This window comes from Sceloporus undulatus, chromosome 2, assembly GCF_019175285.1.
Source record: "Sceloporus undulatus isolate JIND9_A2432 ecotype Alabama chromosome 2, SceUnd_v1.1, whole genome shotgun sequence".
In the NCBI taxonomy this organism is placed as follows: domain Eukaryota; kingdom Metazoa; phylum Chordata; class Lepidosauria; order Squamata; family Phrynosomatidae; genus Sceloporus; species Sceloporus undulatus.
In genome coordinates this window covers 61614942-61641236 of record NC_056523.1, presented here as the reverse complement: position 1 = coordinate 61641236, position 26295 = coordinate 61614942, and the positions used below count along the sequence as shown (strand labels likewise).

General features: G+C 39.7%; 1 protein-coding gene across 1 annotated transcript in view; it reads right to left on the bottom strand.

Moving 5' to 3' along the window:
* The window catches only part of SUSD3 (sushi domain containing 3), a 72646-nt gene that overhangs the window by 12004 nt on the left and 34347 nt on the right, over positions 1 to 26295 (bottom strand). Inside the window, exon 4 of the mRNA XM_042453289.1 lies at positions 18113 to 18277. Coding sequence (XP_042309223.1) covers positions 18113 to 18277 — 165 coding nt within the window. The remainder of the gene's footprint in view (positions 1 to 18112; positions 18278 to 26295) is intronic.

Below are 26295 nucleotides of genomic sequence, written 5' to 3'. Positions count from 1 at the left end.
ATAATAATAATAATAATAATAATAATAATAATAATAATATTTATTTGTATACCGCCCTGTGGCGAACCAATCCGGGCGGTTGACAACAGTGATTATAACAGAGTAAAATATAAAATTAAAAACATTATAATCCCTCCCCTCCTTATAAAAGTATTAAAAATATGACAGATTAAAAACACAATATCAAAACATAAAATATAGTTAAAACAAACTAAAAACCCTGGTGTCCCTCTGGAGATCCTCAACCATCACTGAAGATGGGGCCACGAGAGGAAAGAGGGGATCAGGGAGCCCAGGCCGGGATGGTTAATCTGGAAAGGCCTGCCGGAAGAGATCCGTCTTGACAGCTTTTTTAAAGCTGTCTAATGATGTCAACTGACGGATCTCATTCGGCAGGTCGTTTCAGAGTTTGGGGGCGACAGCAGAAAATGCCCTCTGGGAGGTCGCCGCAAGCCTAGATTTTAGAGGCTGCAGTAAGTTCCTCCCAGAGGACCGGAGAGCGCGGGGAGGATTATACGGGAGGAGGCGGTCCCTGAGATAGCTTGGACCCAAGCCATTTAGGGCTTTAAAGGTAATAACCAACACCTTGTACTGGGCCCGGAAGCTAATAGGCAGCCAGTGGAGGGACCTCAGAACCGGAGTAATGTGGTCCCTCCTAGATGTACCAGAAATAAGCCTGGCTGCCATATTTTGTACCAGCTGAAGCTTCCGAGCCAAGCACAAGGGTAGCCCCAAGTAGAGTGCATTACAGAAGTCCAGGCGTGAGGTTACCAGTGCGTGCACAACAGTTTCGAGGTCCCTTACTTCCAGAAAAGGGCGCAGCTGGCGTATCAGGCGAAGCTGATAGCAGGCGCTCCTGACCGTCGCATTTACCTGATTTGTCATCAATTATGAATATGTCATAATTAGGAAACATAAGACAAACAGATTATATAGTATCTAAAATGATATTCAAAACAATTCTTCGGAAGCAATAATGTCATTATAATTTATAAACACAGAAGACTGCTGATGATTACAGAACTGCATGGATTGTTCTTAAATGGATGCATACACACACACACACCTCTTTCCCTCGCATGGCTGCTCTCCTCCTCTTGCAGTCTCTTAAGGGAACAGCTTGTGGGATAGCAAGAAAGAGGACGTTTTGGAATTCCTCCTGTACAGGAGGAAGAAATGGAGGGCATGTTTTGGGAAAGGAGGGCATCTGGGAGTTTCAGCCCTCGCTGAAATCAGACAAGTTTATTGACCAGCCTCCTTCTCTTTTCCTCTAGTGTGTGCGTGTGTGTATTTGTGGTTTTAAGAGAGTTTGCAAAGGGAAACCTCAGCCTGCTTTCCTCTGAAACAAGGACAAAGAGGATTTTCCTCATTGGTTTTCCTTCCCTATCCGAAGCATGTATGTGTGTGCACTTGTGGAAATGACAGTTTGGAGCATGTGCAAAAAAGTTATTTCCAAGCTATCAAAGGGATTTGTCCTCATCTGTCTGAAACCCAAATTCACTTTCTACCCACTTTCTTCCCTAAGTAATGTGCTTTAAAACCCCTTGTTGTGCTCTGATGTGATCATCATTAGTGAATTTGTTTGTTTTTCTGGGATGCCAACACTTTAACCATTTTCGGGATGGAAGCACATAGGTCCCCATGTGAAGAAGTTCACAGATGTACCACCTCTCTCTCCACCAGTTCTTACCAGTTGCTCTCTGTCTGTATGTTCCTGAGACTATTACTGAATGACAAACCAGCTAACTTCAGCCAAAGTCCATTGGGATCAGGAGTGACTGCCTCTTCAAGTCCCAATGGAGACTTCTTCATAACTCTTTAGTCTGGAAAAAGTAATCTCAAGTAATCTCAAGTAATCTCAATCTAAATTTGATGATAGGTTAAGTGAAATCACAAGTTTTGTGACTACTTCAACTCTGTCATAAGACATTCCCCAATCTCCTATTTCATATAAGATTTCCTGTAGAACTAGTTTCCTCCACTTAAGTCATTTATATTGGCCTCAATTTACATCTAACAATGCAACGAGGAGTCCAGGAATTGACACAAAATTAGATCTATCTGTTAGTTTTCAAAATGTGTGAGAGGAAGAGTCAAGTGGAAAAACTGAGCCATGAATCAAAAAGGAAAGGTGGTCAAACAGATCATCATTATCACCACCACCACCACCTCAGTTTAACTGTCTAGTAAGGTGTTACTGACTAGATGTTTGAGACCAACAATTATTGAGATTCTATTGAAGAATCTAAGTGTCAGTCTGATAGTGTGGGGCATTCCAAATAGTGTCACTTTTTGTGATCTTATCTATGGAAATTTCATTCATAATTATTTTTGGCCTGTCCATTTGGAATTGCTTCCAGAACACCTGTTACCACTGGGATCAAAGCTGTTTTCTTTTCCCAGAGATGCTAAATTTTATTTGTTGGTCTAGAATATTTCATATTTTTCTTCCTCTCTTTGTGCTCAATTCTGCTATCCCCATGGACTGCCACATCTATACTGTAATTCAGTTATTATTACAGCAGCATCAAATGTACATCCTAGACCAACTGAACATTGTTAGTACTATAGAGATTATCACACACTGTTATACTGCAATTACACTGCATTAATACTGTCCTTGTCTGGAGCTTTCACACAGCATTGTACTAATCCTGATGCCATACCATGCTATAACTCATTTGGGTAATTTGGAAACTGATTTTTCCCATGTGAAATAATATTTTAATACCCCACCCTTTCACAATATGGTTTAGTAACCACTTTGAGTGTGAATGTCTCATTCCACTTCATTGCAATATTGGGAGCATAGTGGGTGCAGTTTGAGTGCAAATTTTATTGCTCCTCTAATTCCAGTGGTTTTGCTGGGAGGCCACCAGGAATCCCAAGAGTTCCCAAGAGAACCACTATACACACGTTCTTTGTTCTCCAGCATTTTAAAAATATTATTTTATTTCTTTAAAAAACAAGCAACAGCACAGTTCTAATGTAATTCTAGTAAGGATTAATGCCTAGAAAACCCACACGGTTCAGGAAATATTTAAAGAACAAATATAAAAAAGTTTAAAGAGTACTATACAAAAGGAAAACCAGGCAAGTGTTAATTGCCAGGACAAAGCATAGAAAAAGTGCTTTTGGGAGGGGTGTGGTATGTATTCATCTTTTCAATGTGGACAGGGAGTCAGGGTGGTTCCATAATAGCATCATTACATAATTGTGCAATTGGGGGTTTTTTTGTATGTTGTGAGTCAGGAAGTGGAGCAAACAGGGTCATGTAAATGGTGTTGTTTTCCATGTACAAGAAAGCAAACACAGACATGAATACCACTGAAATGTAAATACAGTGACGGAATGGAAGGGTGCATTGCCATTCCACTACCTTTCTGAGTACAGGATAAGCAGTTTTCAAATGAAATGACTACTACATAGTGTGATAAGCATCCAATTGTGATGTGTTAGTTGCACTCAGTGGTCTTTTATTTATTATTTGTGTGTGTGTGTGTGTGTGTGTGTTGTTATATTTAGAATGTATCCATCCAGTTTGGAAAAAGTGTGGCTAAGAATTACATTGTAGGCTGAAATGTGTAATCTGCACATTCACCCACAACAATAAATACATGTCAATCTTTCTTGTATGACCATTAGAATACTCTCAGGCAGGATTTCTACTGTTTGTAGTTTTGATCTCGGTTTGGATACATATATACACAGAGAGAGAGAAACAGAGAGGGAGAGAGAAAGAATAAAAGGAGACACAGGAAAAACCTTCAGAAGAATAACCTTAGTTCTCCTTTATTTTGAAGATAATATTAATAGAACTGACTGTATAAAAACTCCAGCACAGCATGAAACATTATAAGTATGTTCCTTTGTTTTCTAAATGATGGAGGAAATTGCTTTGCAAGCAAATTTCCTCTGAAAGGAGGTGAGTAGAAAGAAATCTTCTCTTGTTTTAAAATGCACAACATTGGCAAAAATGCTGCTTTTATAGAAATAATGATGGCAACTTTATGAAAAAGCATATATTCAAAAATAATGCTTGCAAGAGGATAATCTTACAATAAGAAAAATATATCTATGCTGTGATAAATTGGACTGGAGATTTTCCCTCAATCAAATGGTTTGAGAAAACTATAATCAGTTGCAAATGACATAGCATAATATGAAGGCCATTACTTGTTCCATATAAAATCCAAATCTGATTGCATTCATTTAAAAAAAATTTGTAGTGAGAAATTAGGTTTTAAAAAACAACGTATCTCCATCTATTCTTCCTTTTATGAGTTTTACATAATGTGGCTTATTATGATCAAAACAAGATAGCTACTAAAAGGATAGCTGGACCTCAGCGCCTGTTCCCTCCTCCAGTCTTCAGCATGAGGCGGAGGAATCTCAGAATGACAGCACCAACTTGAAACGTATGGGTATATATACTGTCCTAATTTTAATGTATTTAATGGCATAGTTTGTGCAATAGTGGTTAATGCTTAATGACATCATTAGAGGCTGATCCTTGTAACATCACCAGAGCCTGTTTCCTGCAGCATCTGCAAAAATCATCATTAGGTCTGAAGTTTTGGCCTGGAAATCTCAGGGTCTGATAGTGTCTTGGCCTGGCAAGCCTACTGCAGGAAGAGTCAGATGAAAGCATTCTGCTCCTCCTTCACAGAGGAAGAGAAATAGGAACAAGGTCATAATACCCTAAAGGCCTCCTATCTGATCCTGGAAGCTAAGCAGGATCAACCTTGTTTAGTACTTAGGTGGGAGATCATCAAAGAATACCAAGTGCTGTAGTCTAGATTTCTGGGAAAGGAACTGGCAAAATCATCATCTATATTCCTTGCCTAAGGAAGCTCTGTAAAATTCACGGGATCACTATATGTTGACAGGCAGCCTGAAGGCACATACACATACATAAGCTACAGACAGGTGGGATTTGCACGTGCTGACTGAAAATACTTTCATCTTCCTACCTTTGTTATGTGTGGATGTGACATAATTAGAAGATGGAGAATAAAATGAAGGATCTGGCACACGGAAACGAGAAAAGCTGAAACTGCTGAGTTGAAAAGGAATGTGCGTAAGCAAGTTAAAAGATAAAAAACAACATAATGCAAGGACATGAAACTGAATGTACTAAAACAAGAATGGAATGTGTACAACACAACCTAATGTAAGGGGTACCAGAACATGAACAGAAGGGCAACAACAAGCCAATCGTCAAGAAAAATGGTGCACATATAAAAAAGTATAAAGGAATCTTCAAAACCATGGTAGTAGTGTGCCAGAATCAGCTGTAACTGATACCCCACCCATTGCTCTTTCAGAGAACTAATGTGTCTCTGGGAAGAGTCATGTATGTGAGAACTGTATGAATAAGTGTACGAATGAGGCCTCTTGATATGTAATTTGTGAAAATAGATATTATAAATGTTAGAATAAATGTAATTTGTTAGAATAATTTGTTAGAATAAATGTTACATACAAAGTGTTTAAAACCAGATCTGGTCTCTTATGTGGCTTACTGAAAGTCCTATAGGTGTGGTACAGACTGCCCCAAAGGGGCGGGTCTATGGTGCCCCTTTTCGCTCTGGGTTGAGGATAGGACAGCCTCACCAGCAGCCCTGCGGCCCCAATCCAGAGTTTTTCCGGGCCGTGGAAAAGTGGCAAAATGGCCACAGAGAAGTAGCAAAATGCCGCTTCTTCATGGCGCGGAAAAGGGGTGTCCTTGGGGCTTCAGACACCCCGGGAGCCGCAGCCATGGCAGAAAGGGCCCACCCGGTCCCTTTCTCCCTGCCATCATTCCTGCCAGCATTCCCGTAAGCGGCCTGGGGTGGCGCGGAGACGTGACCCACGCGCTGTGCCATTTGGACACAGTGTGTGCGTGACATCATGGTGGCCTCCCGTCCACATGTGGGTTGCCATGGCACCACCACCACATACCATCTGGACTGGGCCATAGTCTAATTCTGTATTTACTCACTTCTCTGGATTTAAAGAACAATACTTATATTGGTGACACCTTCCTAAGAAACAAAACTGGTTCCTGGTCAAAGTGCTGGGTAGAAATGCTCAACCCCGTACTTCAGCTTTACCTGGACTTGGGGTTCTGTGGAGGAACCTTATCTTATCTTTAAAGCAGAAGTGGCCATCTTTGGAAGATCTGGGGATCAATTTTCAGCCCCAGCTCCTTCCCTCCCTAGATAGCACTAGTTCTAGAAACAAGCAAAATAAGTGTTTTCCATTTCTGAGGGTTTGGAGAAAAGGTCTATTTCCACACAAAATTGCTAATCCTGGAGGCTTCCAGTAGAAACAAATATTTTGGGGGGGATTCTCTCCCCCCCACTTCATAGGGGGGGCCTGCAAAAATGGGTTGAGGCTGCATGTTGTCCTCCCCTGCTTTAAAGGACCACTTTACAAACAAACGGTCCCCATTTTCATTTTGGAATGATCTTCATAAATCATGAACTATATTGTTCATGATTTATGAAGATCATTCCAAAATGAAAATAGGGACTGTTTTTCTGTAAAGCAATCTTTACAGCCTCAAGCCATTTGATGACATGGATAACCTGGCCTATGTGTTCTTTCAAGTGCTATGTCTGCAGACTTCAACTGTTCCAGTTAGGCAGGGACAGTCCCAGTTAATCCTCTGTCATCCCACTTTTTCAGATGCTTTTAAAACACCTCACTTTCCTCCTCTGACTTTCCCCCCTTTGTCCTCACCTTGCATTAATTACTGGAAGCCAAGTCCAGTGGGGAGAGGAGACGGTGAATTCTTGCCCTTCCCTATAGACTCAGGCAAAAATAAACTTCTACAGACTCTTTTGTGTTTTTTCCCTCATTAATACTGTTTGCCATCTCAATCACAAGTCCCAGTTTTCATCTGTGAAATGTTTGAGAATATACTATTGCAGTCTTTTGCACAGGGATGTAAGGTGGACCCAACAGTTTTGGGTTGACATATTCCACTTCTTCAAAACTGGGCCCATAATTTGCAGTATATTTATACAAATTCTGCACAATAATTGTTACAATTTTTCTTCCATTATGTTTCAACCTTCCTACCACTTTTTACAGTTACAGTACAAATGATCTGAGAGAACAGGGACAGATTAATGTTTAAAGTGCTGGAAGGTGCAAATCCTTCTTGGCAATGGAATTTTCCAAGGGCCCTTGGGCTGCCACTCCCTCTCATCAAAACGACCTTAACATTCCTTTGCTTCTGGCACTGCACTGCTTACCTTCCATTCCCTCCCCTATCAATCATAGTATGTACTACCCTCTCTTGTTTCTTACACATCTAAATGCATACACTACACTCCCCTTCTCTCATACTTCCTCCTCATTTAATGTGTGTTCTCACAAGAGCTTTCTCCTTTGTTTCTTGCGCACTGCTGCTCACAATACCCACTCTCTTTCCCTATGAACACCTTATACCCTCACAATGTGCCCTTCTTGCCTTTCACATGCTGATACTTACATGGCTTACTCCTCTTCCTCTTGCTCCCTCCCCTCCCCTGTCTAGTATCATTGCAATGCTTCACTCCTTTACTCCCATCTGCCATCTCTTGTGCAGCATACCAGTACTCTCTTTTCCACCTACACCCTCCCTGGTTTCACCTCACACCCCTGCAATGCCATCTTACGTTGCCAGTACTCAAACCACTCTCTTTCCCTCTCCTCACACCTGATAGGCAAGAGCAGGCTTCTTTCATGCAGAACAATTTCACACAATAGTGCTTCCACATTTTGTCTTATATCTCATCTCCTACAAGGGCTGATGACTTACTTTTGGGGAATGAAAAATGAAAGCTTCAGATCTGGGTGAGATGATGGTCGAAATGAGCTCTGGGAAGCATGCCTAGATTCTGGATAAAACCTAGCCAAACCGGGGATATGACAATAGCCGTTCTTCCAACCATTTAAAATGCAGACAAAAGATGGATGTGGGCATATCTGCTTTTAACTATCACAAGCAAAACAGCAGAGCCCAGAGCCCTTCCATTTCAGTTGTCTGTCACCTCTGTCTTCATCCTGCAAACAGATATATGTCTTTGCTGTCTTACTTTTTATCTTATTATATTCACTGGTCATACTTGTATCTGAAAATAGTTATTTTTGCCTCTGTCCTAATGATCATAGCAAAGTGGATAGACCTGCCAGAAATCTTTACCTGTGAGTGTGCTTTGTCTTGTGATGTTATCACCCATAGCCTAGATGTAGACAAAAATCTTCTTCTCTCCACTGACAAACCATCACTGTGTTGCCACCAGATTAAAAGGGCAACAGGCAAAACATGAAATAAAGCAGTGATGCCAGAGAAATGACACATTTAAACTATCAGATCTATGAGCAATGTGCTATCTTAAAGAATGTATAGAAAGTCACTTTTACACTGGAGGTTGCAAGCACAAGTGCAACAAGAGGTTTTTTGCAAGGGCTGTAAAACTGGCAGATGTGCCACTTTTCACAGTTTTGGAAAATATAATTTTTGGACTACAAATTACAAATTCCCCAGCGAGCCATACCAGCCAGGGAAGGGGGAATGCCTTTGACAGTGGTAGTCCAAAAAGTAACATTTCCAAAGGGCTGTCATTGTGTAGAAGGTTATTACAGTGGCTATACTTCTTGAGGATTAAAGACCCAGATACTGTACAGGGATAAATAACTGAACTGTTGGAGCAGTGTGATCAAGGCTTAAAGGCCATCAGAGGATAAAATAATCCTGTACACAGAAAAAAACAAAGCATTTGAAAAAAGCAAAAAACAGTAAGTGGTATTATGTGGCTTCAGAGCCAGCATAGTATAGTGATTCCAATGTTGGAAATCTATTCTGTAACAAGTTTCAAACTCAGTCATGGAAAACCCCTGGGTGTCCTTGAGCAAATCCACATTCTCTCCACCTCAGAGGAAGACAATAGCAAACCCACTCTGAAAAAAATATTGCCATGAAAACCTAATTAGAGGGTTGTCATAAGTCAGAATGCACATAACAACAATTACAGTTAACATTTCTCTTCCCTTGAGTTTTTGCACTTCATCAGTGCTTCACACTGAAAAAAATAATATGTGACCCTATTCTATAAAGGAGACAGCATTGTATAGTGGTTTGAGTGTTGAACTAGGACTCTGGAGACCAGGCTCTGTCACAGAAAGCTACTGGGTGACCTTCATAAAATCACAGAATAATAGAATCAGAGTTGGAAGAGACCTGAAGGGCCATCCAACCGACCCTCCAAAGATCTCCAAAGAAGGAGACTCCACCACACTCTGAGGCAGCATGTTCCACAGTCAAACAGCTATTACTGGCAGGAAGTTCTTCCTAATGTTTAGGTGGAATATCTTTTCCTGTAGTTTGACCTTGGGCAAGTGTGTCAACCTCAGAGGAAAGCAATGGCAAACCCCCATTGAACAAATCTTCCCAAGAAAACCCTCTGATAGGTTCGCCTTAGGATTGCCATAAATCATAAACAATTTGAAAGCACACAACAGCAACAAATTCCATAAAGGCTGAAACTCATTTTTTTCAAAGACCTGCCTAAAAGTATGTCTCCTCTTTGTTGGTAACATACTGAATAATTGAAGCCTACACAGAGCTCTTTAGATGTCACCATATGAAGAAAGGTAAAGGATTTAAGAAATTCAAGAGACTGAGTGAATAGTTAATTGATTTATGCCATTTACTTATATGGCTACTCAGACCAGGACTATGACTCTGAAGAGCAGGGTTCAAATCCTCGCTTGGCCACAAAAACCCACTGGGTGACCTTTGGTAAGTCATACCCTCTCAGCCTCAGAGGATGGCAATTGCAAGCCCCCTCTGAAGAAACTTGCCAAGAAAACCCTTTGATAGGGTCACCATAAGTCCAAAATTACTTGAAGGCACACAAAAGCAACAACTACTACTCAGAATGCAGTTACTGAGGTTTCAACTCAACAGGAATTATGGCAGTATGAAACCCCAGAGGGTAGCAGGGTCCTGGCTTTTATTTTGGGCTCTGTCCTACAAAGAGAAGATTTCAATGCCTTATAGCATTAATAACTGTATATTATAATTTGAAAGAGTCACGCTGATAATGCTAAAGTTTGTTCAGATTTTCCTTCTTTAAAATGAGACAATTTTGGCAGCTAATTTTCTGACTGAAGAAGAAAACTGTGAGTCCAGCTTTAGCAAGACAGTATTTTGATGGAACAGACAAAACAGCATTAAGTTTTTAAAAGCTTCTTCAAGCACCAGTAGCTATATACTGTAGTATTCTTCAAATATTCCAGTAGCTGTATAGTAGTATCTGCTAAGATTTTGCTCCAGGACCCCCTATGGATACAAAAATCTGTGGATGATCAAGTCCCATTAAATACAATGGCATAGTTAAATGTTGTCCCTTATATAAAAAAGCAAAATCAAGCTTTGATTTTTAGAATTTTTATATATTTTTGAATATTTTCAAGCTGTGGATGTTTGAATTTGTGGATAGAAAATCCATGGCTATGGAGGGCCAATTGTATTAATTTTCAGTAATGACAAGCACAACAAAAGAATTCAGCAGCACCTAAAAGAAACAACCAATCTACTGTACTTGCTCTTTGAGAACTAGAGTCCTCTTAGATAAAGGGGCCTAAAGCCTAACTAAGGCACGCTGCGGCACCAAACCGTTTCCTAAAAGAAGCTGCTCTGAGCAGCTTATTTGAATGGGCATCACAGGCACACTCTTTCTGGCCAGTGCCGTTTGGGCACCGTGCCACACATGCGTCATCACGGCATGCCCCATATGGATGGGTGCACACCAAGATGGTGCCCGGATGATGGCAGAAGGGCTTTGAGCATGTGCACACTCAGCCCTATTTGAACCCTAGTCTGAGCCCAGGTCAGGATAAAGTGCCAGTCTGTATTGGCCCTAAGTGTGTATAGTTTAGACTGCTATATCAAAATAAAAACTACTGGTAGAAGAAAAAAAATGACTAATTTTGGATCATATCTGCCATTTCCAAATTAGTAGCTCTGTTAATGTGTGTGGCAGCAGCAAAATGCTTAATAGCTCTTTAAATAGTACATCCCTATCTATGCCTACTCAGCAGTAAGACCTACTGAGTTATTCTCAGGTTAGAGGGTCTATACTTGCAGCCTTGATTACTTCCTTTGCTGCCCATGTTCCTATAGGCAACAGTGAACATCACTGAGTATCATTTTTATTCCTAGTTTTCCAAAGGTCTTCAGGAGTTTGTGAATCTTCCCTTTGTTTGTTTTCACTAAATGAGCTACCTGCCAGTTGAGTCTTTGTTCAGTGCTAAAGCATTCTGACTGAACATTTCAAAAAAGCCAGGTATTTTGTATCTCAGTCCTTCAGAGGCAACGTCTAAAAATACCTTTCAGTACTTCTGTGGCAGTGCACCAATTAGCAGCTCTGCAAGCAAGGTTTTTCATGGTAATGTGGCACAGGTTGCATCTAATGTGCAAAGCAATTGAGAGCTTCTCACACCTGGTCAAATTCAGGGACTTTTTGCCATTCTCGCACCAATTAGCTGGGCTACTCTGTGATGTTTTCCCTTCAGTATTTATGTCAGATAAAACAGCTGCAAATGGAAAGTGTTCTTCATGTGCTTTTCGAAAATCAACTGCCATGCAGTTTTTTAAATAAAGGAATAAAATGGCAAAAGATAATGTTCAGCTGTTGTAAGCACAATTTTGGAGGGGAGGCTCATCATGCAGCAGTGGGGTGAGCACCTTCCATGCTCCCTCCTCAAACTATAGTCTACCAGTATCTGCTGAGCTGGAGGTCAAAACAAGATCTTTCAGAGTTTCTCACATCTAGGAAGCCACTCTAAACAAGCCAAGTGATTTCTCCATCTAAGGCAATTCTTGGGGCAGCTGCAGGCCTCTCCAAAGTCTGTTAAACCCTACTGTCTTCTCTCACTGGAACTAGCTGCCCAGGATTTTTGGCAGAGGCCTCTCACATCACCTTCTCACCTGATTCTTGCAAGTCTTTCAAGCAAATGGATGTTCTGAGAGTGGTACAAAATCTAGTGAGGAAATAGTATATGGGAAAAGCTTAAATTGCCACCAGCAGGCTGTAATGGTGTCTTTCTGTGTGTGTATCAGGTGGTATGAAGAACCATTCCACCAGCTCTGCAACCTGCTTCCCTCTCCCTTTCCTCTCCATAGCCTTTTCCTTCTTTCTTTTGGCAGTCGAGACACTGGACAGTCATGTGGTGTCAGTTCCCTCCTTTCCTTTGTCCCTTCCCACTTGCTATTCCTAAGCAGTCTGTTTTCTTTCATTTTTAACTTCTTTTTTAAAAAAACTAAATAACATTCCCATTCGGGGGAAAAAAACAACCTGCTGAGTAGGGCATAGGGCAGGAAGGCAGGGTTATGATGGAAGGCAGAAGAAAGCATGCAGTGGTACCAAAAGCACCAGTTGCACTATCAAAGACATATGGCATAATAAAAGCCCCAAGACTGGTATGTTTCTGTTCTCTTTAAATAATGTGATTACAGCAAGGTGAGGCTTGGGTAACAAAGTCCTAAGCCTCTTGGAAGGGGCTGCTTTTTACTGATTTTACATAAGCTAGTCCAACAGGAGCCTTTTTGCCTGAGGAGTGGGATAAAGATGTGTTGAAATCTATTCCTTTCCCACAGCACTGCTGTACAAATCTAAACCAAAAGGACCTTGAAACGATAGTACATGCACTGGTAACCTCTCGGTTAGATTTCTGTAATGCGCTCTACATGGGGATACCTTTGTACCAGGTCCGGAAGCTTCAGTTAGTGCAAAATGCGGCAGCCAGGCTGGTCGCTGGAACACCTAGGGCAGACCATATAACCCCGGTATTAAAATCTCTTCACTGGCTGCCCATTAGCTTCCGGGCCCAATACAAAGTGTCGGTTATTACCTATAAAGCCCTACATGGCTTGGGCCCGAGCTATTTGAAGGAGCGCCTTCTCCCACACAACCCGCCCTGCACTCTCAGAACATCAGGGAAATTTTTATTAGAATGTCCGAGAGTGAGGTTGTCAACAACTCACAAGAAGTCATACACATCGACAGCACCTACTCTCTGGAATAATCTTCCTGATGAAATCCGAGTTTGCTCCACTTTGGATGCCTTTATAAAGGCTCTGAAGACACATTTATTCCGACTGGCATATCCATCTGACTCTTTGTACTCACTACTCTTGATAGACTTGCACATCATTGACTGAAAAGATTCTTGGCTGTGTGTTTTTATGTATATTGAGATTTGTGGATTTTATATTTTTAATCTGTATGTACCTATATTCTTGTTGTACACCGCTTTGATCATTGGAAAAGCGGTATATAAATAAAGTTTTATTATTATTTTTATTATTATAAATTGCACACTCTCTATGGCTTCTTTAACCAAAGATAAAAGAGATCATGACATCCAATCCTGACCTACCACATGCAGGGACATTAGGTGGCTATGATGCCAATGGGGCAGTCATTCTCCTCTAGGTTTTAGTCTCAATTTCAAAAGAGTTGCCCAAGGTACCTAGCCTATTTGGGAGGATGGGGGGGGGGGCAGAACTGCAGGGAGTTCAAGAGAGAAATTCTCTGCCCCACAGACACAAGAGCTGCACACCTCCCTACGAATGGCAGGCATTTTCATTAGGTGGCTTCTTAGTTTGTTCCATGTGCTCAAGAAATCCACTCTTTCAGGAGGCAAAGAAAAGAACAGCAGCTTCTAAACAGTAGTCTAAAAAGTAATACAGTCAGCTCTCCATATCCACAGATTCTTTATCCACAGATTCAGTTATCCACATCTTGAAAATACAGTTGGCCTATGCTACTGTATTGAGCATCCATAGATTTTGGTATCCATAGAGTCCTGGAACCAAAGAGTCCTGTGGATAGCAAGAGTCCACTGCATTTTAAAAAATATATACATTTCAAAAAGCAAACTTTGATTTTGACATTTTATGTAGGGGACCCATTTTACTACACTATTGTATTTAATTAGACTTGAACATCCATGGATTTTGGGGTCCTGCAACAAAAAACCAAATTGATACCAAGGGTCCACTGTATATTCATTGGATGAGGGCCATAGGGACAGATGTCAGGAATATCAAACTTCCAAGGATGTCAACTTTCTCTCCTTTTCAGATATATGGTAGGGGAGTAGAGTTGTCCAGAATACTGTCTCTCAAACTAGTGTCCTCTTAATGTCTTGGATGTCCTATCAGAGTTGAGGATTCTGAGAACAAAGTCCAACACATCTGCAAGGCTCAAAATTGAGAAAGGCTGAACCAGACTGTCTCATTACTTTGTCCAACCTGTCAAGTGTGCTGAAAGTAAGAACGGATGAATTGTTATGCAAGGATAAAAACCTTGAAAACAACATTCCAAGATGACACTTCATTTGTTGTTTTCTAATTTTATCATTTATATAATTCATTATAGGGTTTTTTGAAACTGTATTACTCTAGTCGTTCTTCTTGCTGCCAGCGGTAAATTATGTATTTGGAATAATGAAAAAAATGATTCCATCTAATTCATTATACAACAAATATCTCTAAAGTGACATACAAAGCTGACACCTCATTTGTCAGCTTTGACGCACCCAGAATGCGCTAGACTAAATGCCATATGTTATCCCTTACATATAGGCCCTCATGAAGAACATAAAATGTGATTCAAGTAAATCAAGTATCTACTTGTATAAAAACATGTCCGATTTCTCTCAGGAGCTCAGGTTCTGCCATGTTTGCTGGTCATATGTTTTGTATATGCTTTATAATACAGGACGATAGGTTATTCTGTACTAGATTGTATTAGCATTTTAAAGCTGGCTAATGAACAGATATGAGAGAAGGAAAAATATGTTTTGAACTGTGAAGGTCAAGTCAAGGAGAATGCTTTGTATGGAGAGGTGCTATCCAGAGGAGCTATCCAGAGGAGCTATCCAGATCAGCCTGAAAGGCTGGCCTGTGGGTAGAGTCAGGGCACAGCGTCCTGATGACACAGGCCCTAACTCTGTCCCAGGGTGCCATGATGGTGCACGCCACTCCAGACTGTGTGTGCCATCATGGCACACCTACAGCACTGTGTCCAGATGACACAGCCCTGAAGGGGTGCCATACAGTCATGCTGCCGTGGCTATGGAACCCTTTGGAGGACGCAAAAAGGCTCTGCTTTTTGCAACTCCTTTTTGTGCCCTTCAGAGCCCAAATCAGGGCTACGGTGTGAGGTTGCCACAGCCTCAAACTGGCCAGGAAAGGGGGGGCTGCAGGCCGTCCCTTTGGGGCAGTCTGTATAGCTTTTTAGAATTTGCTGCCCTTTCATGACACAGTTTACTGCTTGAGGCATGCTAAACAGCAGGGTCTCTCAGACTGATTTGTAAGTTATTGCAGGCCATCCCTACCATTAGGCAGAAAGAGGTACCTACCCATGCAGCCATAAGCAGATACTAGTTGAATCCTGAAGACTTCAGATGTATTCAGATTGTACTGCATTAACATTGCTCCCTCTGATGTCATTTCTATTGCTTTCTTAATGGGGGTGGTGTAGCCACAGTCCAAAAAGGAGATACTCAGGCTGCTGCCCATTGTAGAATTTATGCAGTTTGATAATGCTTTCATTGAAATGATAATGCTTTTACCATCCTATGGAATCCTGGGATTTTCAGTTTCCTATGCCACTAGACCTCTCTGATAAAGAAGGCTATGTATCTGACAAACTTACAAACCCAGAATTCCACAGTACTGAGCCATGGCAGTGAAAATGGTATCAAATTGCATTAATTCTGCAGTGCAGATGCAGCCTTGGTTATCTGCTAAGGATCTCCATGCAATGGAGCATCCTAATGTAGCTGCAGGAATTCAGACTGTTGCCCCAGCCCATGGTCACAACCTCTGGTTACAGATGTGCTTAGACCTTGATATAGAGGGATACATATGGGGAACACTCTCCTCCTCAGACATTCCATGATAATATACTTTGGGACTAAGCTGAAAATGATGCCATGAAAGAGATGGGGGTGGGGGTTACAAGCACACTGTCCCCTTGCTTCTGGCATAAATGAGAATGCATAAAATAGGGCCAAAGAAGGGCTGTAGTTCACAGTCTTTCATCCAAAGACAGAGGGATAGAGAAGAGCATCTGAGGCTTTAACTAAACAGAAGGATACATATTGTGTTCATCGGCATACTTAATTTTACATGTTTAAATTCCAAACAATAATCTCTCTTAGTAAAGACAATTATAAAAATACCAGGAACATTAATATAAACTAGTTATTAATCCAATATTAGCACTTTTACATAGTGGTGTCAAAAATTAAAAACAAATTCTTAATCCTGTTGACAAAGTATCTTAGTGTATAATCCCTGTGTAATTAGCTTTATAGGTCTTTCTGAAACCCCTCAAAATCCAAATATTCATTAATGTGCCACTAGACTCTGAGAAGAGATGACATTTCCATCTATTCCATATTTTTTCCATACATATGCACAAACATATATATTCCATATATTTTCTAGTTGTATCAGATTAGTGAAAAATTGGCAAGAAACTGTATAGTAAACATTTGGAATTTTCAGTGGCCTAGCCTACTTATTTGAAATATTGTTATATTATAAATCAATCTAAATAAATCTCACAGTCTTAAGAAATGGGGAGAGAGAAAGTGTGTGTGTGTGTGTGTGTGTGTGTGTGTGTGTGTGTGTGTGAAAGAGACACAGAGAGAAAGTTTTAGCTCCCTTCTTGTTTTCTGAACATCTTTTTTTAAAAATACAAAAACAAAGAGCCTGGGGGAAGGTCCTGTTCCTCTTCCCCCGTGGCCCTCTCAGGTCTTCAGCTGTCTCTGGGGAAGTCCCACCCCAGGAAGCCCTGCCCTCAGAAAGTGGAAGTCCTGCTCCTGCAAGTCCCAGGTTTCCCTGCCCCCCCCCCCGGCACCGGGTAACACCTGGTGCCAGAATGCCTTTGAATTTGGGCACTCTGTCTCTAAATGGATCACCATCACTGTGCTAGAGTGTAGCAGGAAGTATGTGTTGGACCAGATGCCATTTGAGTTAGATCCATGGATGCTGTGATATGACCACAAAGTGCTGAGACCAGCATGGCTGCCTCAACATGCACACTGAAATCCTTTCAGCTAACAACCATCAAATACACACATACAGACTCAGTGTCTGATGGGGATGGAATCACAATGTACATACAAATATATAATATCAGATTTTGGGAGTGTTTGCAAAAGGTGGTAAGGGTGAACTCTCCGGTGTTACGCCCAATAAGGAGCTATGAACACAGCTCATCTACATTTTTTCTTAAAGGTAATAATAGACATGAATGAGGAAGAGATTTTACTAGAGGGGCTGCAGAATACTCCAAGCTACCCCTTTAAAATGCCTCCCACCCTATATAGCTAGGAATGTTAGTGGGGTTTTTTTTAAAAAAAATCCCATAAATCTTGGCCATCTCCTCTGTTTTAACCCCTTCCAAAAAGCAAATCTGTGGAATTTGCAACAATTTGTTTATACCTCTCCAGTACCACAGAAACACCACCTTTTAGGCACCTGGAACACCTTTTCCTTCCATGTATTTGAGCCCTGCATGAACACTTATCAGCTAATTTTCTTGCCTATTAAACACCAGGGATATTTTTAGTATTATTATCCTGATTTTTACTATTACATTTCTTTTATTTCACTCCAGGAAGAATAGAAGTAAAGAAAATAGTCACATCCAATGTAAATATAACTGCAGCTGTAGTTTTAGGTAGCACTATTACACCAAACAAGACTGCATGATATATACCAAGGTGGTATATATTAAATTAAAGCAGTGAATCACTGCATGGAGACAAAGCCTAAAGGAGTAACACTGAAAATGATCAAAGGGTATCATTTTGCAACATGGTTTTTATACTGAAAACAGAACACTTAACAATGCTTTGAATGACAAGAGGCACTTGAGCACTCTGTAGGCTGGAATATACACTTTTAAACCCTGTATATGACGAAGAAAAGAACAGGTTTATTTGAAGATCAGACAGTGTCTAGCATTTTAAAATCATATTCTTCTTTCATAAGAAACAATGTAAAAGCCATCCAGAAATTCAGCACAGTACAGTCTAGTGGCTTCCTTACCTGCAGAAGCCTCGGTTATCATATGCCATCTGATTACCACCAGCAAATGCTGGCTTATTCTTGACCTTTTTATTATTGTTGTTATTTCTTCCTTTAAAACCAAAGTAAGCTGCTTGCATGTTTTCCAGTTCTTCACTCCTGAGCTGATACCACAGCTGCATATCCCTGTTGAAACAGACACTGGTTTTAATTGGCAGCATGCATTCAGTGAAAATGTATCCATATATGACTGTAAACGTTTAAACATTTGACCCTAAAATTAGAAATGCACCTTCCCGCTCCATCCCATCTCTTCTATGTGATGCCAGCATTTGGTAATAAAGGTACAATAAAAACATGGAAGTCTAAATGGCATCCTTTTCACTGGTCACTGAGGAAGACTGTTAGTTGAAATCCATGTGACTTCTGTTTTAATGAAGAATTGGATGAGACTGTGGTCCATCTTTTTTCCTTCAACAAATTATTTATGCCCTATGGATTTTCTCCCATATTGCTGTTTATTATGTGGACTGTGCAATACAAATTTGAATAACTGATTATTTTGGTGTTTTATTATATTTGTGAACCATGCTGCCTTGAACAGTGGTGGAGTTTCCTCCTTTGGTAGTTTTTAAACAGAGGCTGGATGGCCACCTGTCAGGAGTGCTTTGATTATGTTTTCCTGTATGGCAGGGGGTTGGACTGGATGATTCTTGTGGTCTCTTTCAACTTTGTGAGTCTTTAATTCTATAATTCTATGTTATAAACCTCTACATATATACATCTATGTTTTACACTTATACCTAACTCTCTTTGCTTACCCTTTTCACATATGCCTTGAATGAAGGAAAGAGCACTGTACCTACTGATCCTGCCCATCACACAGCCTCCTGATGTTTAGAATAAAGTGTGTTTGTAATTTGGGAGGAGCGACTGTGGACACAAGACTGGATTCATGAACAAACCACGTGAACTACATCTTAAGGGTGCAGATTATGAATCCTCAATTTAAAAACAAGTCAAAATACAAAAGAATCGGTAAAAATAATAGATTTTTTTGTAATGCTATGGGGCCCTTTAAACTTAACCATGTTTAAGGCCTCAGTATGTCTTAATCTGGCTCTGTGTGCAAACAGTCCTGTGCTGGAAGTAGGAACAGTGGATACATTTCTGGGGCCACATTATAGTGCAATGAATCCACTTTAATTCCATGGATGTATCCCATATAATCCTAGGATTTGGAGCTTCGAATTCTCAGCCAGAAACCCAGGTTTCTAGAGGCTGCAGCCATGACAGATTCTTAGTGGTAACATTTTGTGAAAAGGCCCCTAATTTCTCCCATACATGAGTACTGGATCAATCCATGGGCCTATCTAATTCACCAGCTTTATCAGAGTTCAAATGAGAGAACAGTTTAATCCCAAACTGTGCTTACACTTTTACACTGACTGTAATTTTAGAACATTGATGCAACTTGTATATTTTATCCAACTCTATGATTCAATGATTTTATTTTTTAAAAAATAATTTTATTAATACAATTATTAACATAAGCTTGACATTTTATACACTTGCCATTTTAAAAGTAAAAAGACAACTAGAATCAACAACCATACAACAATCAAAATGAACAAATTATAATAATAAAAAAGAATAAATAAAAGTTCCTTTCTCCCTAGTGTTGGTTTTTCCCCCCTGTATCTCTTCTGTTCTTCAAAACCATAATTGTACTGTTTCTTAACCTCTGAAAATGTCATTTTAATATCTTTTCAGATATCTGTGAGATATTTTATGTCCATTTCATAATGTATAAAAAGTGTAATATTTTGTAGAATCATAGTGATCAACCTTTCACTTGGGTCAAATTAGTTCTCAAAAACCCAACTATTCACCGATATTTTACAAGTTTGATTAAATAACCCCATTCATTTTCCAAAAGCCTTGATATACATTTCCGATCATTTCTATTTTGATTCAATATTTTTTCACTTAGTAAATAGTTAGTCTGTCCATTTCATACATGTAATATAATGTAAACATCATCTTTAAATCTCATCTTTTGATGGGGATTTTTGTGTTTTTCATTTTTGGGCATAGCATATTCTTGCTGAAGTTATCATGTACCACTCAATTTTGCAATATTTTTTCTCATTATGGGTACCAGAAACGTCTAACATATACAAACTGTACATTTATGGTATTATTGGGAAGTTGATATTCACTGTTTTAGCAAGTGTATTATGTACTTTTTTCCAGAATTTAGTCACCTTATTACATTACAGCAAAGACTCCTACCATATACGGAACATGAAATCCCAGAGGGGCAAGCTGGATTCAGGAAAGGAAGAGACACTAGGGATCACAGTGCAAACATACAATGGTCAATGGAGCACACTAGAATCCCAGGAAAAAAACTGCATGTGTTGTATGGATTACAGCAAAGCCTTTGACTGTATAGATCATGAAAAACTATGGTTTGTGCTAAGAGTAATGGAAGTGCCACAACATCTGATAGTCTAGTATGTAACCTATATTCAGGACAAGAGGCAGAACAAAGAGAAACAGAATGGTTTCCAATTAGCAAAAAGGTCAGGTGGGACTGCATACTATCACCCTATCTATTCACCTTGTATAAAGAAAACATCATACACAGAGCAAGCTTAGATTCAGGAAGGAGTGAAGATAGGAATAAGGAACATTAACAACCTCAGATACCAAAAACAGCCTAACCCCTAAGATACCAAGATGACACAATGCTACTAGCAGAAGCAAGCAAAGACCTGGAGCTGAAACAAAGAAAGACCTAGAGCAATTACTTAACAAAGTCATGGAGGAAAGGGCCATGGTCAGATTAATGCCAAACATTGGAAAAAAGGAAAAAAAAATGACCATAGAAAATCTACAAGAATTCAGTTTAGACAATGAGAAAACTGAAATAAAGTGTTCAGATACCTTAGCTCAAATATTGATCAGAATAGATACTGCAGTCAAGAAATCAGAAGAAGATTGGGATTGGGAAATGCAGCTATTAAAGAACTGGACAAGATCCTGAAGTGTAAAGACATGATTCTGAACACAAAAGTGAGGATCATCCAAGCTATTGTATTCCCCATCATCATGGATGGATGGGAGAGCTGGACAGTGAAAAAAGCTGATAGGAAGAAAATAAACACATTTGAAATGTGGTGATAGAGAAGAGTGCTGAGGATACCATGGATGGCTAAGAAGACAAACAAATGGGTTCTAGAACAGATCAAGCCTAAACTTTCTTCTGGAAGCCATGATGACTAAATTGAGGCTGCCATACTTTGGCTATATCATGAGGAAAATGAATAATTAGAAAAGAAAATGATCCTAGGAAAGGTGGAATGCAGTACGTAGATGGTTAGACTCAGTCAAGGAAGGCATGCATAGCCAGCATGGCATAATGGTTTGAGCAATGGGCTTAGATTCTGGAGACCAAGGTTTGAATCCCTATTTGGGCAAGGAAACCTGATTTGGGTGACACCTTGGGTGAGTCAAACTCTCTCAGCCCCAGAAAATCCTATGAAAATCATGGTCCCAAGGAGTCAGAAACAACTTGAAGGCACACAACAACAAGAACAACAACAAATTTTAATTTTCAAACACTTTTTTATAATACTTTTAATAGTAACTCCATAACTCCAGCAAATTTTCTAAACAAACAATTTCAAAGCAAAACAATATTTAGGGAGTATTGTTATTATTATTTTAGCATTGATATACATGCTAACTTCAGCCTACCAGCTCCAGATATCTCAGACTACAACTCCTATTATAACAAGGCTTTATAACTAGTGGTGGCTGAACATGTTGGGAATTGTAGTCCAGCCACAACCGATTGTTTTTAAATTGATTTGTATTTGCTATGAGACTTTTATTGAATTGTGTAATATTGCTGAGGTAACTGTTGATATACTGTATTGCTTGATTATTGTACTGTTTTGTATTGTACTGTATTGTATTGTGAACCGCTTTGATCAGACGAAAAAGTGGTATACAAATAAAAAAATTATTTATTATTTATTATACCAGGTATATGCCAAATTGGGCAAGTCTTTGCCAATCCCTGCCCACAAATGTAATTCCTCATATATAGGAAGGTTGTCAGGGAAGGACACTTGAAGCAAAAGGGGGAGGAAATCTTACGATGGTGAACAGATTGTGGCATTAGTATCTGATGTACTGAATGCTTATAAAAATGGCTATTTGGAATTCAGGGAAGTCTAACACCACTCGCAGGACATGTAAAAGCAAAACACAGGTGTCAAAAAGTATGGCAGTTTTATAGTATGGCACATCTAATATTTTAGCTGAGAAATAAAATCTAATCTCCCTGGTCTGCTTGCCTGAATAACACTTCAACCCATCTGTCCCTCTGTCACTGCTGTTACCAGCTGAAAAATGGCTTCAGTTGCTTTCATGGCTTTTTCCTTCATCTGTGTTAAGATATTAAATCTGTCGAGTCAGGGCCTTCCCTTAAGCACTGTGCTTCTTGAAGTGGAAAATCCAGATGAGGTTCTCACATGACAGTGCTAGTACAAGTATTAGCAGATCTTAACACTGATTAACTACCCCTTAGTCCACAAGGTTGACTTTTTAATAAAAGGGCAGAGTTTCCTTTTCCAAATGACTGAGACAGACAAGAAAATTAAAATCCTGCTGGTATTGCTATAAAAGATGGTTTTATAGAAATCCTTTGGGGTAGGAAGAGCCATGGAATAGAGGAATTGGTGCTTCCTTTGTCCAGTTGTATTTATGCCAACAAGGAAAATTCATTGGGTTACCCCTTCCTCCCATTTTTCAGGCGATTTGTAAAAGAAAGACCCCCCTTTTCTTGTGAATAGGCAAATCATAATTCCTGCACCCATCTATTTAGGAAAAATGGGGTTTGGGATCTTGTCAATCCCAAGCCTCTCCCAGCATGCCCATGAATCTCTTCTTCTTGCCCTTCCTGATGCTGACGCTCTGATGTTGGAGAAGCATTGGCTGTGCAGCCTTTTGCAGCCTTGTGAAAATGGCTCTCTGACTTGGGGAGACAGCAAGGCTCAGCAATGGTAAGGCCTTTCTTTCTCCATCATGGCCCATGGGATGCTCTTCCCTGGACTGCTAGAGGTTAGCACTCAAATGTGCTGAAGTTGTAGAACTCATTCCACAGGCACCCTGCTCTGTTCAAGTGCAAAGTCTGGTTGTAAAGGAAGGAATTTATCACACTCACTTTAGTCTTGCCCGCAATCACATTATTTAAAGAGAATGGAAACATATCAGTTTCAGAGTATTTATTATCATACGTCTCTTAAACAGTGCCACTGGGGTTTTCTGTGCCATCAACAATCCCGTGCTCTCTTCCACTTTCTCCCTTAACCCCACCTTCCTGCCATATGCCCTACCTAGCATGTGTTTGGTTATTTTAATTTTTATTTATAACACAATTCCAGAGTTATGGGAATGTGATTTAGTAAAAAGAGGAGGAGAAGGAGGAGGATCAGGAAAGGTGGGGGGAAGAGAAAAAGGCTACTTGAGAATAACAAGAGAAAAGGGGGAAAGTAGGAGATTGACACCATGATATAGTTCAATATCTGGACCACCATGAGAAAAATTTATTGCACATGTGGAGTAATGAGATGGCAGCTTATTGACTGGTTATTGAAAGCTTTTCCCATCAATACAAAGATATGGTCTAATAATGCTTCAGAGGCATAGCAACAGCAGGTCAGAGACAATTTCATCCAATAGGTATTGCCAAAGACACTAATCTCTTGCTAAAATTGTGGTTTAATGCACATGATAAAGTCCAAAGAACTAAAGTGGAAATTAATATCCTAGAAAAACTACTGTTGCACTCATTTTGAGCTGGTGGGTCAGTACTGAGTTGTAGCAACAGCACTACCATTCTATATAGGGAGAAGGAGGAGAAGGGGAGATGTGGAGGGGGAGAGTGACAATCCCCAAATATATGGGTTAAAGGTTGAAAGCCACAGCTCTAGAAGGAGACATCTTGAGATGACATGTACTCTTAGATGCAACTGTCTGTCTATCTCAGACTTGTGGAATAATGCTAACATAACTGATTCTGACAGAAGACCAGGACTTGATAGATCCTAAAAACTACAGGCCTATTTCCTTATTGAATAATGGCTATAAGATAGTTTACACTAGTTCTTGAAGAAAGATTGGAGGTGGTTCTACAAGACTTGATAAAGGAAGACAATGTAGATTCCTCCCCAAGAAAGATTTGAGGGAAAATTAAAAAATGTGCATTAGATATTACAGGTACAGAGTATTTGGAAGGTCATAATCAGGAGGCAGCTTGGATTTTTCTGGATGCAGAAAAGGCTTTGAATAATGTACATTGGAGTTTTATGATGGTTGTTTTAGAAAATATGGATTTGGGGGAAAATTTATTACATGGATAAAAGTCATCTATGGCTCAGAACAGATGGGCAGAAAAAAGTGGTTTGATCCTGCATTTTCCCAAAGTGGGTTGAAACCCCTCTGCCCACATAGCCATCTCCCAGGGTGGGCCAAATGTGCAAAGCCTGACTGCACAGTCCAGCATCAAACCACACTAGTGGGCAATTTTTTTTGTTGCCTCTCCACCATACAGTCACACAAACAGACTGCAAGGGAACCCCAAGTACCTCCCATGTCTGCCCAGATGCCATCCCATTAGATAGCTGCCCCTTTGCCTATCCACACAGTCACATGAGCAATGCTTCATCTGTTCATGGCATTGGTGTATCAGTATGCTAGTGATACATTGACAAAACACAATCATGAAGGTCCCCTACTTCATGGCCCCTTCACCCCATGCCCACCTGTTGGATTGTCTGGTTTGTGTATATTGTAATTATCCATTGGAGTTGTCACACATTAATTTCTTTGCTTTGCAGCAGCCCTGCACATATATCAAGGTGTTTATATGCAGGGACGAATATGCAGTTCTTCTGCATCAAGTTGAACTATCATGGGTTCTATTTGTTCCAGTGTTTAGTCCCAGAGCACAGCTTTGTTCGGACTTCTGCCCATTTTGGAGGAGTGCATCATATAAATGTCCTACCTTCAAAGCAGAAGCCACTTTATTTTGCCCATCTGTTCCTCCCTTTAGATACACAGAAAGCCCAGTTTTTTTAATCAATGGAGGCATAACTAAACCAAATGATATTCAATTGGGAACCAGACAGCAATTACCACTCTCCCCTTTGCTTTTCACACTGACATTAGAAATTGTGAATAATGCTATAAGAATAGAGGAAAAGTATAAAGATTAAAGGCCAACAATTTAACTTAGAGCTTTTCTGGATTATTTGGTTAGGTTTCCTTTGGGGGGGGCAGGTATTTCTTTTTGGAAAACCCAGCTGATTAGGCTGAAAACATTTTTAAAAGTTATGGTGACCTGGTGGGTTTTCAAGTCAATAAAATCAAGATGATGATGTCCCTTAAAAATATGATAAAAGAACAGCAGAAAATGATGAAAACCGGGTTTAAATTTGAGAAATGGATTAAATATCTGGGACTTAATATTTCAAACAGTGATTCAAAACTATTTCAAAATAACTATATAAATATTTTGAGTGATATTAAGCATGATTTACAAAAATGGAGTAAAGTTGCCATCGAGGAGTAGTATTTTAGTGATTAAAATGAATGTATTCCTAAGTTAATATTTATGTTTCAGACCTTACTGATTTTGGCAAATGATATTCTCTTTAATGAAATGAAAATGAAATGAAATTTTATTTATATCCCGCCCTTCCAAAAGATCAGGGCGGCTTACAAAATACAAAACACAATACAATCAAATTACAAAAGATTAAAAACATACAATAAAAATACAGCATCTTAAAAACAGATAAAATGCCCCCAATAGCCCATCCTCATGGCCACGGAAGAGGAGGGACTATTTAAAGCATTGCAGAAAGATATTTCAAATTTCATTTGGCAAGGTAAAAAAAAACCAACAGTTAAATTTAAAGTTTTGCAGGATGAAAAACAAAGAGGTGTTATACTGAGGGGGAAAGTTATGGTGTGGATATTCTTCTGACACCGATGAGTATCTGTGAATCCTACCCTCTATTTGCCAATACTGTGAATAAAACAATGAGAATTGTCCAATGGGGAATAAGGAATAAATACTTATTATTTCCATTTATATCACTTTAAAATCTTAACATTAAATTACA